Genomic DNA, 15,698 nt, shown 5'->3' on the forward strand with positions numbered 1-15,698 from the left:
ACCCGACCCTTTGGCGCCGACCACAAAGGACCTCATTGCAGCACAATGGGACGTGCTCCGGCACAGCTTGAGTTTTGTTTGCATTGTGAGCGAATGGTGGAATCAGCGCATTGAATAATGTACGAGTAGTTATCACGAATTAGAAACTCTTCTCCGCCAGTTACGGAGCCACTCTGGAAGCGTCCTTTTATGCACATGTATGTGTGCTCGTATACACTCGTATATTTTGTAGATTAGTTGCCCAAAATGAGGCACTTCCATGGCCAAATTGCACTCATTTGGGCGCTGACGAACAATGGGGTCTGATTTACATGCCACGGGGGTCGCTCACCGCAGGCAGGCTTTATTAGGAAAACCAAAAATAGCACGCACTCGCAGTAGAACTGCGACTCCTACTGGCACTCGCCCACGCACAATAAGAGACGCCTCATTAGGCTGCGCATTAATCAGGGAGCGAAAACTTTCACCGCTTTCCCTGCGGGCGCCAGCTGATGCTGATGTCAATTAAATGCCCCCCCATCAAAATATTTCCACCCACACATACATAGCACACGCACATATGGTAAGCAACCCCTTTGTTTTTGCACTCTTCCTCCCCATAAATAGTTCGATGGCTAGACAATGTCGAGAGCAGAGGCCTCTCCTCTCTCTCTTGGCTGAGCAAAATCAGCGTCAGCGCTCTCTAAAATGTTCTTTTATTAATTAAATCGAGCAGGCAAGTGTCGAATCAGCGCATGGCTGTGCACCACCACCTCCTACGGTCCTCTGTCTATTCACATGACACCAAAAACTTGTCTATGCTCTTACAGTTGGTACTATGATTGTGTGCCAGTCATCGAAAGAGTGTTTTCCGTGCAATTCGCGCAACAAGTCTTGGAATACCCACTTAAATATAACACTTAGTGAATATTGAGAAGAGTATCTAACGCTGCGACCTTTATGGCAGCTTCCCCTTTTCTTTTTTTGCTTTGCTGGTGTGCGGCTTGTATTGCGGTTCAATGTGCCGCCGCGCGACAACGGCGACGACGACGACCTACAACAATTTTGTACATGTCAACATGGTGTCATAATTAAAATGTTCACCAGGCCATGCCACTCTCCCAGCGAACACCAGCGAACACCTCCGTCCCCCTGCCGACCGCACTTCCCACGGGTCATTCGATTCGGCTGCAAATTGGAGATTTTTGATGGCAGCGGCAGCCCTGAACAAAGGCTAATGCCGACAGGCATTTCCTTTCCCGAAATCAACCGTCTGCTCTCCCCTGTTGGGCTGGGGGACAATTTAAATGATTGGTCGAGCGACGGGGTCGGCCAGGGAGATGCATAGATACGAGTATCCGTGTCGATATGGCTAGTTAGCTGATTGGTTTTGGGCGGTTTGTTGGACAAAAGGGGCGGCAAGCTAATTTGGGCTTTGCCTCTAAATGAGATAAATGATTGAATGTGGCGGGTGTGGGGGGAGTGGGTGGTGTGGGTGGTGTGGGTGCTGTTCGAGGTGGCAGGTAATCCATCCCCTTTGGGCGCTGGTCAAACACACTAATTTCAGTTTATATGCAAAGTTGGCCATCGAAATTATAAATTGTCATTCGGATGGTGGTTTGGTTTTACACAAACATGGCTGTTCATTACGCCTTAAGGCTGCCAACAAGCTGGGCCCGAGCTCACTCCCGCAAACGCAACTTTATCCGGGCCACTTAGGCTTGATTAATGTGCCAGCATTTGCCGGCCGGCCGGCCGTCCTGTGATGCCCAGAGAACAGACCAGTCCATGGGCCATCCCATATCTGGCCGTAAATAAAAAAAAAATTCAACAACAGCCTCCCTGTCCGTATCCCCCTCCCCGCCAGCACGGCATTTTATTGTCTCAAGGTTAATTTGAATGGCAAACTTTACGTAAGCATTCTGCTTTATAAAGATACTTTATTTTTTGCCCGCCGACGCCACTCTATTATTATTTTTGCTTCTCTACAGATACTTTGCTTCTTCATTCACTGTCCATTGTCCAGTGTCCAATGTCCAATGAGAGTGTGTGTGGCGGTAACAGAACAGCAGCAACAACATATACACAACAAAAAAAATTAATCAAAAATTCTGGAGACAGGCGAGATTCAGATACAGATACGGATACTCCAGAGGGGAATGCCACGGGCTATTTGCATTTTCCATTTTGCTGGCTCACTCTCTCTCTCTCCCTGTCTCTCTCACTGTCTCACTGTCTTTCTTTATTGTGCCACGCATTTATCATGATTGCAATAAATAATATTGTGGTTTAACCCAACACTGACCAGGGGACAGGGCGAAATATTTTATTTTATTTTTTACGTACTTTTTTGTGGCACCGAAATTCCCGTTTAAACGCTTTAAACGCTTGGAATTTCGCTAGTCTGGTTTTAAGCGAAATTCCTCGGGGGGCGGCAGAGGGTCAGTCACTCTGATTGAACGTTCGCCTGTTCCGTCCTGTCTGTCTGACTGACTGACTGACTGAGTGCATCGATTCGTTTGAGAGACGTTTTCAATTTGTGGCACAATTTAAAGAATTTTCCCAAAAACAGAACAGCGCCAAAATGGCTCCAAGCTGACCCAGTCGGACTTTATACCTTCCAAGAAGCACTTCTAGAGCGGTTCTTTTTCCTGCAAGCACCAGTGATTTATACATGACGTTTTGGTTTCCAAATTACACAGGGTGAAACACGCCAGCACCGGTACATTTGGAAGTAGGTAGGAACCGTTCCTTTAGAACGCATTGGGAACTGGTGGTTGTTGTAATTTCAACTTCGTGAAACGCTCGGGTTTCGCTTCCAGTTGTACTTTCCGAAAGAAGCATTACAGAACACATATTTGGCATGCATCGAGAATCGTTCCATAGGAACCTATTAAGAACCGTTCTGGAACTGTTCCAATGCAATCATTCCTTATCACATCCCTGGAATGTATCAAGAACCGTTCCTTGAGAAGGTATGCAGCATGCATGAAAGAGCGTTCTAAAAGAACGCGAGATTAACCCATAAATACAAAAACTATAAATTTTTTCGAATTTGATTTATTTAATATTTTCTTTACTAAAATATAATACAAAAAATAATAAAAAAAAGAAAAAATAAAAAACAACGAAAAAAATTTAAGAAAAAAATAAAACTGAAAAAAGATAAAAAAAGAAATGAAAAAAAAATAAAAGAAAATTAATTATAATAATAATAAAATAAAAAAAATTAAATAATTGCCGTCGTCGTCTATGAGGAAATCCTTGTCGTGGTTGTAGTTGTTGTTTTTCTCGGGATGTTGTTGCCGTCGTTCCTGTCGGTGTTTCCTTGCAAGGCAGGAGACCGAGTAAATGCGATTCTTTCCTTTGGAGAATGCCGTCCTTATCAAAACGAAATTTGTTATTGTTTTATTAATTTTGGCAAAAGTTTATTAATTTCAAATACAATTTTTTAATGTTTATGTCCACCCTAATCAGTTCATTAAAAATACGAACAAGGTCCACCCTAAATAAATTTCACTGCATGAACATCGTGAACATTGAAACATCTCTCTACTTGTATCAACATATATTTACACCACTATTAATACTTACAGTGCGTTTAGTTCTCCTTAGTTTGAAGAACTTATGTATATCGCATTCCATCGTTGAGGTTATGTTCATGTGCATGTACATGTTCAAAGAGAAATATGTATATTATGCATTATTTATTGTTTATTTTAATATTCTTAGGGTGCAGGCCGAACTGCCACAACAATCTGCCAATACTTACGTGGTAAAATAAACGGTTTTAGGCACTTAAGTTTCACTTTTTCACAATTGTTGGCAGAGGGCACAGATAAACGCACAATTTTCACCGGCTTCAAAACGCAAGTGATGAAATAAAAGAAGTCGAGAAAAAACCGCGTGCGTTCTTGCATGTTCCCTTTTGTTATTTTTTTGTTGTCCTACCGCTTTACCGAGGGTACGAATTTGTCTTCAAAAACATTCTTTATGCCTTCTAATAAAACCAAAAAAACCCCCCACCCCAAACTCTCCCCCCCCCCCCTTTTTTTTTTTCCCCGTCTTTTTTCTTTTTTACCCCCCTCCCCCAACGACCAAACCGCTCCGAAAAAAATTTTTTTTTTTTTTTTTTTTTCTGTGCAAAAATATGCATGATAGAACCATTCTTTGTGGAATCGGTTCCACTAAGCCTGCCAGGGAAGTAGGGAAGAACCAGTACTATGTTGCAACCACTTCTACAAGGTCCGACTGGGGAATGCTGGCAAGACAGGCGTGCGGCAGTTTGTGGCAGCTACTGACGGGATGTTGTGTGGCCCTTGCCAAGGAATTTCTCTTGTGAATTTTCCAGCTAGTTTGTTACGCTTTTCCCCTGCCACAGAGACAAGCTCATGCATGTATCTTTTGGCTGCTTCGCTGTTTTCCTACCCCCCACCACATATTCAAATTCGAAATTCAACAACTGGCAGACGCGCATGATAATGCGCATATTTCTATGGATTATGGCCTACTTTTTGGGGTAGGCTCTCACTCCGTTTGTGAGGCGGAGTGGGTGTGTAGCGGGAGACATGGGTGCAGAATTAGACACAGTCGGGGAATGTACCCGCCCGCCCGCCCACTCATATGCATAAATATCTCAGCCTTTATTCTCTGCGTGACTTTCGACAACGACCCCAAACCCGGCACCGAACGATCTGACAATTGTTCCAAATTTGCATAGAAAGAGGCCCGCAATTTCTGCACTTTGCATATTTCTAACCGCCGTTCAGCTACATTTGAGCTACACGCTTTGACTCGTACGCTTTATTGTTTGCAAATACAAGTGCTCATCCCCCATCCCCATCCCCCATCATCCATCCCCAAGCCGCATTCCTCATCAGTAGAACCGTTCCGAGTACCAGAGTACCAGTACACCACACAATTGCCATCAATTGGCGTCAATTTCGCATTGAATATGGCTTCACTTACCATACACTTGGGCAGCGGTCCCTCGGGCATCTTTACCTTCCACCCCAGCAGCGGTGGGATGCAGATGAGTGCCGACATAATCCACACCGCCGTAATCATGACAGCGGCACGGGCCGGCGTCCGCGACTTGAGATAGTCGACGGCCTTGGTGATGCTCCAGTAGCGATCCAGCGAGATGAGACAGAGATTCATGATCGAGGCGGTGCAGAGCAGCACGTCCATGGCCGAGTGGATGTCGCACCACCAGCTGCCGAAGATCCAGTAGCCCATCAGCTCGTTAGCCAGCGAAAAGGGCATTATGATGAGGCCCAGAAAGAAGTCGGCCACGGCCAGCGAGGCGATGAACCAGTTCTGTATGTTCTTCAGCGACTTCTCCGTGGCAATGGCGATGATCACCAGCATGTTGCCCACCACAATGATGATCATCAGTATGGTGACAATGATCGAGGCAATCACTATGTGGGTGAGCGTGTAACCGCTCGGATAGCGTCCGTCCCAGTGCACTTCCGTGACATTGCTGCCATTGCCCATGAGTCCGTAGCCGCCGCTCAGGTTGCCCGCTCCGCCGCTCTGGTTATAGTAGCTGCCCGCCAGCTGCAGGGTGCTGTTGTAGAAGCTGCCATTCAGCAGATATATCGTGTCGTTCACATTGATATAGCCCGCCCCCGAACCCGTGGGGGACTGGTCGAGCAGGCCCGGCACTGTCAGCTGGCCGTCTACGGTTAGGAGCGGGGGATTGAGGCTGCCACTGTCCGGGTATCGCGTGCCATTGGGCGGGCCGCCAGTGGCTGTGGAGCTGGTCGTGAACACGGCCAGAAAGTCGTCGGTGCTGATGTTGCCCGTGTTGATGTTGGCATTCAGCCTGCTGTAGTCCATGGTGCTGCTGCTGCTGCTGCTCTCGGTTTGGTCTGTGGCCTCTGTGCGATCTGTTCCAGCCCAACTTTATGGTGTGGCTAACTCTAGGTGTGTGTGTATGGCTCTATAGTCTGATTGGTCCCATGCTGCCGTCCATCCGGCGCTCGTATTTATAATTAAATTTGCTTACGCGCGAAATTCCAATGGAAAATATTCTCGTATGTGGTGGTTGGTGGTCGGTGGTGGTCGGTGATCGGCTTTTTGCTCCGCTCCAACACCCAATTAACCCTAATAATTTATTTAATTCCTAGCATAGCATTAGCACTATTTCTTTGCGATTATTTCGATTTTTAATACCCGTTTTGCACCGAAACTCGTGTGTGGTGCGCGTTTGCCGCTCATCTGGATCTATGAGGCGGTGGAACGCGCGCGCGCTTTTCTTTTTGTTTTTGTTTTGGTTTAAGTTATGGTTTTGTGTTTCTTTTTAATCAATTATATAGTCTACAGCACATAAACAGTATATACAGTTACACAGATACGGGTACGAATACGATTACGGATACGGCTACGGACACAGACACAGATAAAGACATGGACACAGACACAGACACATGACAGAGACGAGTAGAAGAGGCTGGCTATGTACAAGAGGGGGCATCCTCGCTGAACTTCTTCTGCCACTGGCGGGACACGATCCCATCCACGATCCAATTGACTGGCTCCACTGCCCTTCGCTCTGCTCACATGGCGCTGGCTGCCGAGTCATCCGTCAGATACTCCCCCCGCCGCAATTTCTGGGCACCTCTGGGCAATGCTCTTAATTCAATAATTATTGTGCGGTAAATCGCATCGAAAGGCGAAATAAATCGTGCGGATCGCTGATGGATGAGGCAATGATGGATGATCCGTTTTTGGGGGCTGTTTTTCTTTCACTCGATTTTTTCTGATTTTTTCTGATTTTCCTGTTTTTTCGGTTTCTGTTTATTTACACACAGCGCGCGACCCGCGAGTTTCACTCTCTGTCAGGCGTGTTTTCCCGCTCGGTGCTGGCGCTGGCTATGAAGAACTGTTGCCGTGGCGGCTGCTTTGGTTGGCTCTTGGCTTTTTCGGCTACTTGGCCAATTGGCGCGCCCGGGACACGTTCGCACCGCTGGAACTGCACATCCTAACTGAACGGCATCCGCTGGCGCTGGCGCTGCCACTGCCGGACTTGCTACCAAAAATGGCATCCACATGGAGCAGCATGAGGGCCATGGGGGGCAACTGCCTTCGGTCGTTCGTCGCGTGTCGTCGTGCGCAGCGCTCTCCACTCGTTCCGCTGGGAAATTCTCTCATTGTTCTCTCTGTATGGCTGTGTTCTGAAGCCCCATTGTGGAGACTGTTGGTGTTTGAGATTCTCACTTATGCATTGCTCTGCTCTGCTCTGGTCTGCTTTGTTTACGTTTCCCATTTGTGAGTGTTGTACTCTGAATCGTTGTCCACAGATCGCTGCGTGGGGTAAATAGTGCACCTTTAATCAACAAAAGGTGCCACAATATTTGCTTTAATAATCGAAAATCCCATATCTCAAGGTAATCATAATAATCTCATCTCATAAACAGTCTGTTTATCGTCTCGATAGTAAGTTTTCAATGCAATTGCCTGACTAATTGGGCTTAAATTATGAACAAAAAGATAGGATCTGAGCCCAGTGCGCTTTCCGTTCCACGTTAAGAGTTTTATCCAAATTTTTCGAGGTATCCTATAAATTTATGTTGTATCTGTACCTTTTGTGGAAGTATTTTATATTCGCTTTGATGATTGATAACTAAAACGAGATGAACTTTTAAATAGTTTAAAAAAAAACCTTAGGAAAAACACAACTGAATAATAATAATTTATTAATAATATAATTATTATATTATCTAAGTATTAAAAATAGAATTATTATATAATTTAATTAATAATAATATAATTATTATATAATTTACCGTGGGCACCGTAACATTACGTTTGGTTCATCCCACAGCGCCAGTTCTGCTTACCAAAAGTGGCCCACTGGGCACATTATATCATAACCTTAAACTTCATATCAAGAAATAAAAATATAATTTAATTATTAGTAATTAAATTATATAATAATTATATTATTAATAATTAAATTATATAATAATATATTATTATTAATAATATAATTATTAATAATTATATTTATAAAATTATTTATTATTATTATTTTTTTTTTATTAATAATTCAATTTTAATAAATAATTAATATTACCATACCTTGCCTTCTATTTTAGTAGTCTCCGTTCTCGAGTGCCTTGAACTTTCAATTAGATTTCAATTTCATTTTTGGATGTCGAGTTCCACATTGGTTCTTCCGCTGCTCGTTTGTTGCCACTTCGCGACAGGTTCCACAAGTGCACGGCAAGTGGGAAATTTTCGCCTCTCCTCTCTCTTTCTCAGCGGGGACATTTTCTCTGTTCCATTTGCCACACGTTCCGCCCGCCGCACAGTGTTGCGCTCTGTTGTGCTTTGTTTGCCTCTGTCCCAGTGCCCTAAACCAAAAACCAAAACTTATTTTTGTGGCAGCACTTTTCACGTTTTTCATTTCGGTTGGATGGAGAGGGTGGGTGAGGGCGCTGGGCTCCCCCACTGGTGCCCGTTTCATATGTTTGTTGAGGACTGCTGCTGGCCAAGGCACTGGCACTGGCGCTGCGACCATGTGTGCGACGCTACCTTTTGTGTACATTTTCGTTTTAACCCACATACGGGCCTTTGTTTCCACGGTAAATGTTGGTCATGCTGGCCTTTAAACACTTCTCACGCCTGTTAAAGCCGACACAGCCCGGCGCAGCCCAGCCCGTCTCAATAAAAGCGTAATGAAGCTATCCATCCGCGAAAGGTGTGCGGGCGCATTGAAAACGAAAAGGCAGGCATCTTCGCCAAGGAGTTGGTTGCCTCATCGGATGGGGAAACAGCCAGGAGCCAAGAGCCAACAGGCTGCAAATACAACAGCCAACATATCGGGCACATTACGCGCGATAGTCACGTCTGTTGGGCACATAATTGAAAAGCGAACTTGAGCGTATCAATCGTACAGGTTGCTGTTGGTGTTGCCGTTGCCGTTGTTTCTGCTCATGGAGCAATGAAATCAGCTAGAAATTATGATAATGAAAAAGCGTAGCACACAAGCACCCAAAGTAGATGAGGGCAGATGCGGCAGTTGGCCTTCTCCCCCTTTTTTTGTTCATGTTGTTCATCAAGTGTAGCAACGGGTCGTATGAGTTATTTGATTATGTTAAGCATACGTCTTGGCGCTGCCGCGCATAATTTCAAATTACACGCAGCACACATCAGTTCAGCCTTCGCGAGAGCATCAACATAATAAATCCGAAAGGGGCCGTCGCCTGACAAACAAGCTAAGACGGACCCCGACATACAAGTACAGATACACACACACACACATACGCCTGCATAGTGGAGTGACAAATGCCGGAAACAGCAAGCGACAGCAGTAGAAACAGCAGCATGCGACAGCAGAAGAAGCAGAAGCATCAGCAACAGCAACAAAACAGCGGGCACTCATCGTCAATGCATGGCAGAAGATTGCTTGTCAGGCTCTGATTATATTAACTGCCTACGAAGGTGTGCCAGATTGCGGGCAGGCAGCTGCGCGTATGCACGGCCTGCCAGAGATGAGAAGAGGTGTGACTCCGCGAACGGAAAAGATAGACCAGACCCCGATATCGTCCGTGGGAGTCCCAGGGACACGACATATGCAGGGCCTGACGGTCTCAGCTTTACGATCCGCTTTGATGGCTGAGACTTAATTGTTTTCCAGTTTTTATTCTGCAATAAAAACTACTCGTATAATGAAAATAAAATGCAGCAAGTAGAAATTTCACCGTGCTGATCAAATCACGGCCATCACAAGTGATGCCCACACCCGCTAAGCATCTGCGACGAGTCCTGTGATTCAGCCGGGGTCCGCTTACACTTTCCGCTGCTTGGATTTGCCTCGCCATCTCGGTTGCCCGGGCAGTCACAGATAAGACGCAAATCTCGAATGCGCATACATTAAATTATACGAATATGCACATACATCACGAAGCGAGTGGCGCGGAGTGGAGTGGCGTGACGGGTAGACTGTTGCATGCTGCAAACTGGTGGTGCAGCAGCCCCAAGCACGCACTCCGGCCAGCGCTGCTAATGGGTGCCGCAACTCCGAATGAAATGGCACTGCATTCCTTCTTTCGTTGCAAGCCCTGCTAAATCTACTTTTAATTCGCTGCACGTTTTCCATAATGAAATCGGATTTGTGGGCGCACGAGAATTGGAAGTGCTGAATGGGTTGCGGCTGTCTGTGAGTGAAAAATAGAGCAAAGGACGCCGCCGCGTTGCATATTCAGTATACCCATAAATCGAGCACTCAGCACTCTCTGGACCAAAAAAAAAAAATATAACCGAAATGGGCCATGGCCGAAATTGTGGCAAACTGAACCAGAAAGGTACCAAAAAAAAAAAAAAATGTGTGCGCTTCCTGCTGCAGGACGGATAATGCCCCGTAATTCAGGAGCCGCTCCCAAATGCAACTCGCTAATGGCAGCAAATATATTATGTGCGCTTATCATTCGCATTAGCTGGCAAAATTGTTGCTAAAAGACTTTACAAGGAGGGATGGTGAATTGTAAATGGCAGCAGCAGCTTCTGGCAACGAGGCAGGAAATTGTGCTACTCATACGCACCGTGGCCCCGTCTGCTGCATTATCTTAATTTAAAAACTCGCTGGCATCATCTCCGTGGAGAGCAGCAAACAGTGAGTGTACAGGGAGGCAGGCAGGCGTGCAGGCAGACAGCTCGATGGCCGTGTTTTAGTTTCATTAGCCCGCCTGAAAGCACATTTATCAAGCTGTCAGCGCCAATTATTTATATCCCACTCGGAGCTGGGGAACAAGAGCAGTGAATATTATAGAAATATTATCAACAAGAGCGGACAACAATGGACAAGGGACAACAGTGTGGAAATAAGTGCGTTTGATCAATCCGCATTTGGCGTTAAATGAAATGGCAATCGGCCGGCGTTAAATGGGCTACAAAATAAAATTAATTGCCAGCCCTTCCATCCGGTCGACGCCTCTCGCATTTATTGCCAAACGATTTAAAGTTTTAATCTCTTGAAGCATTTCAATGATTCAATAGAATGGCCCGGCAGGGTAACATGTGCCGACAATGCCTACGGAGCACACAGAGTAGTCCCGTCCGTGATCCGACATGGCAGGCCGTGTTCTATGCGCCTCAGTTCGTTCGACACATTGAGAATCTGTAGCCAACAGGGGCACAGGAAATGCATAGCTGGCTAAGATTGTGTGTGGGCTCTGGATGGGGATGGGATGGGATGGCGATGGAACACAAATCTTTCACGTTTGAGGGCGCACGACAAGGCCAAAGTTTCTGGGTTTATTAAAGGAAACTTGTCATGCAATTTATGTGTCTAATTACTTGCACTTTTTGTGCTCGTTCATTTGGCCAACTCCGGACATCATTTATTATTTTTATGTACACAGAAAACGTTTTATTGACACGACAGCCAACAGCCGACAGCCGACCGTCGATTGGCTTCGCGTCTGGCCCTGAATTTTAGCTTGAGCTCGAACTAGAGTCAATAAGGCAGCGGCGACAACTCAAAGGACCTGCCAAAAAGGAAAAGCTGTCATTAATCTTTTGCCAGCCAAGTTGTGCAGCTAATTGCGCCATTTTCATAGGTCTAGCCTCCAGTCAGGGTCATTTGACTGCCACTCCAATCTTTCTCGCTTGCTCTCTCTCTTCTTCCCATCCTGCTGTTCATATTCCCTGGCCAATGACCCATTCCTGGTCAAATGACGGCTTGCAAACGGACCTGCAACCTTTTGGGCCTTGAATATTCATCTCAAAAATTTTGGAGCAAACCAACAAAGAGAGCAAATGGAAATTGCGGCGGGAAGAGGGCCCAGGTAGAATAATCGGGATTATTTACGTGGCTCGGCTGAAATTTGCTTACATATTACACTTTTTCAACATTCCTTTAATTAGCTTCTGCGCCGACAACAAAACAAAAAGTTACAAACAAAAGCAGATCGGCAGAATGGTGGAACGAAAAAAAGTTGGTTCTGGCATGATAGTCAGGCGGTGCTAGTGGGTGGTGGCTGCTGGTGGCTGCTGGTGGCTGCTGGTGGGTTGGCGGCCTTCCTTTTTGTTTTGGGGGAAAACGCACCGCGAGCCATGAACACGCTTGGACTTGCAAATAAAGCAAATGTTGAAACGGGAAACGAAAGGAGACGCAACGAAGAAGGACTGGTTGAGAGACTCCTGCTACAGTTATGCCTTTTGCCTCGAGGCCCTGCCTCCTGACAGCATACCCCTACGCCCCTACGCCCCTGCCCCTTGTGCCTCAGCCAACTCAGTCTCATGAACAGTTTTGCTGCGCTGCGTTGCGTTTCCCTTTGGCCCATTTTATAGTTCTTCCTCGCTGGCATTTTTGCTCTTGTTTTATGTACACATTTTTGGAAGCTTGCACAAAAATTTGCTACACAAAGAGCCGGCGGCGCTGTAGGAAACACAAAACCCCATGACTTAATTAGAATGTTGTGTTGCCACTAATGTTGCCAGGCGCAGCATAGTTGCGGGGCCGCCTGAAACGCTGCTCCTGACGCAGCGCTGACATACGAAATGCAATTTGAAGTGCAGCAACTTATCGCAGAAAATACACAAAAATAAACCGAGCAACGAAGTTCGTTGAGCAGTGAAGTCAGCGAAGTTTAAGCCGCTGGAATTCAGTGAAATAGTTTGATGTTTGGGCGCTGTACAATATAGAAACAAATTTCTGGTGACTTTTTCAATAGTTAGGTACGATCATGCAGGTAGTTTAATCACTCAGAGAATCAAGTTGCTCAGCAGCAGCACCATGTGGAATATATGTAGATCATGCTAGTCCATAAATTCCCACAAGACTATTTTATGCGAAGCCTTTGATTTTACGCTTTAAGCTGAGGTAACAGCCAAGCCAACAGCCAACAGTTTTTGGGGATATTTTTTCCTGCCACGTCCTGGCATGCCCCGCCCTCTGCAGTCAATTCTGTGTCCGCATATGCTGCAACAATGGACACAAAGCGCTTGCTTGGCTTCTTTTTTTTTTGTTTTAAAGGTGGTAGCGCGGGTGGCGGTGTCTGGGGAGACACAACAAAACTGAAACTAATTTCGAATCCATTTACATAAACTGACATCTGTGAGAGTTTTTGGCATGACCAGCCGCTGCCCTGAAACGACGCCCTCCGCCAAATATTTGCATATCGTTTTTTGCTCCTCTTGCATAACAAATGTCCAAAATTCATTGCTGTGTGTGTGTGTGTGTGTGTGTGAGCGTAGTGTAAAACATGTGGAATTACATGAGGCAACATTAAATGCAACATGTTCAGATGCTCTCTCTCCCTCTCTCTGGAGTGGGGGAGGGGTGGACATGTGTGTGGTGGACTGGTGAACGCCATGAGCATTAGACACGCTCATAAAGCAGGGCCATCAGTGCTGGCCTGCCTCGAGATTAGTGGATGGATGCATCCTCATTGCTGGCAATTGATTTTCAATCAGCGCTGACCTTGATGTGGGCTCCGGCTCCGGCTCTCGCACTGCCACTGCCTCTGGCTCTTCACTCAGGGCACTCAAGCCTCATTTGGCGCAGGTCACTTTAATCAGCTGGAAAGGCTTTTAGGCGGCAGCTCTCCATGGGGCAGCAGGAGTCACCGTTAGAGTAGAATTGCCAATGCAGCATGTGGCAGGCATTGCTGTAGTTGTTGCTGCAGCTCCTTCGGTTACAGTTGCACTTGAACAAATGCCTCGCCACAGTACGAACATTGCAAATTATTTGTTGTGGGCTGCACCACAACTTGCCGCTCCGCCCTTGCATGTTGCAACCCTTTGTGGCTGCAACGCAAATTGAATTTTCTAAATAACTGCAATGTTTGACGAGAGGCTGGCTGCCGGCAATCGAGATTTGCTGCCGACCAACCATCCAGCCGACAAATCCAAATCCAATCCAATCCAAACAAAAATGCAATCAAAGTGGAAATTAATTGCATTTGCTCAACTTTGGCCAACTATGCAGCCGTTTGTATCATTTCGGTTTCAGTTTCAGTTTGAATGCATTTCTGGCAACAATCAGCCCGAACAGAGATCAATCCAGCGACTTTGTGGCCAAATCCAATAACAATTTCCGCCGCACATCGTTATCAATGCGATTGCGAGGGCCAGACCCTCCTCGATCTAATGAGCTTCCTGCTGTCGTTTGACCTTTCTTAACGGGTAGACCCCAAGCCCCCTCCCACTACGCCTACCCATCGGGGGTGGCCTTTGATTTGGCCAGAGCCCAGTTTGACTTTCGCTTCGTTTGGCGGGCTGGCCGAAAAGGAAAAACTTTTCCTTGGCATACAGGGGGGAAAAACGTGATGAAACTTAATTGGGGCACGGGCACGGGCACGGGGGCACGGCTCGTCAGGTGGGCGGGCCTTTATGAGCTGCCGCCACGTTTCGATGGAGCAACACAGTTTGCTGTTTATTGGTCTTCATTATGGCATCGCTGAAAGCCACAGACGCTGCAGCTGCAGGCCACAAGCCAGTCGCCATTAATTAATGGAGTCAGAGGGAGAGAGAGAGAGAGAGAGAGAGCGCTGGGCTGCAGTGGAGGCTGGGACTGCGACTTCTTTGCAGCTCAATGAAGTCTGCCGAAATAAGTTGCAGCCACAGTCGACAGTGGGTTGCCAGGTGAAGGGTCTGGGGTCCCTCCCGGAGCAGACCATTATGCAAAAGTGTGTGCCACGGTAAAAGTTTAGCCATTTTCTGGCACACAAATGGAAAATGCCTGCCTGCAGGCAGAGGCTCTGGCTGAGGCTGTTTGGCTCTGGGCAGGTGGCAACCACAAAAATCCAGTTTCACTCCCGATGCCAGTTTAAGTGCGCCAAATTGCTTACAAATTCACTTTGTGCCCAAAACGCACCAAAGTATTCCCTGGTTCTCTGTTTTCCCCATTTTCTCTGGAATGTTGCACGTGCTGCAAAAATACTTGCAGCTCTCTCTCTACGCCGCTTCTGCCAGAGGACACCTGCACAATCCTGCCTTTATTTGATTTAAATTGCAGATTTAATTAAATTCATTGCGATTGCGATTGCATGGCGAAACATTCGAGTTAATGCATAGACAACTTAATTAGCGGCACTCGAACTGCGAATCGGATTTGGAATTCCAGTTTGAATTTCAATTAAATCTGACAAAAATGCGCACGATTGCGCTCCCAAAAAAAAAAAATACAAAAAAAAATTGCTATGGGGTTTCCTTTTTTTTGGGGGGCGCGGTGGAAAACCCAACTCAAGCGCATCTAGCGCAATCTGACACCTGTCGCAATTGGCCAAGCCAAAGGCCAGAGGTTGCCACTGTCACGCATTCCCCTGATATACTAAACCGAAATCTGTTTTACATATCCCAGCAATTATTCCAACCTTTTGGACTTTATTTATTGCCATTTATCAGTTTTTCATCTAGATTTGTACGGGGCACCGCCAGGAGCGATGCGGGTCGCGGCTCAAATGGAATCGGACAAATCCATTAGATGGGGGCATCGACTGAGTGGGCACCTGGCAAAAGGGCGACATCTGACCATCAGGTAATTGAAAAGTGCACTATCAAAGGCACTGGGCTTAGGGAACTGCTGCCCCTTCCGTCCCAGGGCAAACACTCACAAAAAAAACACACACAAATAGTCCAACGCCAACTCCAACTCAAAGCGATAACGTAATGTAACGCAATTTGTGCCAATAAATCAAATTGTCTGCCAACCGAAGCAAAGCAAACCAAATCCCAAGCAAGACCAAGCCGCCCCCAGTGGAGCA

General features: G+C 46.4%; 1 protein-coding gene and 1 long non-coding RNA gene across 3 annotated transcripts in view; both read right to left on the minus strand.

The window, feature by feature from the left end:
- The window catches only part of LOC111075754 (alpha-2C adrenergic receptor), a 44,292-nt gene extending 37,335 nt beyond the window's left edge, over nt 1–6,957 (minus strand). For both annotated transcript variants that reach the window (XM_022369229.2, XM_022369227.2), the window contains exon 1: nt 4,948–6,957. In XM_022369229.2, the coding sequence (XP_022224921.2) occupies nt 4,948–5,823 (876 nt within the window). In that variant the 5' untranslated portion in view covers nt 5,824–6,957. The remainder of the gene's footprint in view (nt 1–4,947) is intronic.
- Nucleotides 3,286–3,971, minus strand: LOC111065569. The gene is made up of 3 exons (XR_002607018.2): nt 3,752–3,971; nt 3,574–3,603; nt 3,286–3,360 (listed from the first exon to the last, which is right to left on the minus strand). It is a non-coding gene; the product is annotated as an uncharacterized LOC111065569 (long non-coding RNA).
- Nucleotides 6,958–15,698: the final 8,741 nt, after the last annotated feature.

The sequence above is a fragment of the Drosophila obscura genome, unplaced genomic scaffold (assembly GCF_018151105.1).
Source record: "Drosophila obscura isolate BZ-5 IFL unplaced genomic scaffold, ASM1815110v1 contig_150, whole genome shotgun sequence".
Classification (NCBI taxonomy): Eukaryota; Metazoa; Arthropoda; class Insecta; order Diptera; family Drosophilidae; genus Drosophila; species Drosophila obscura.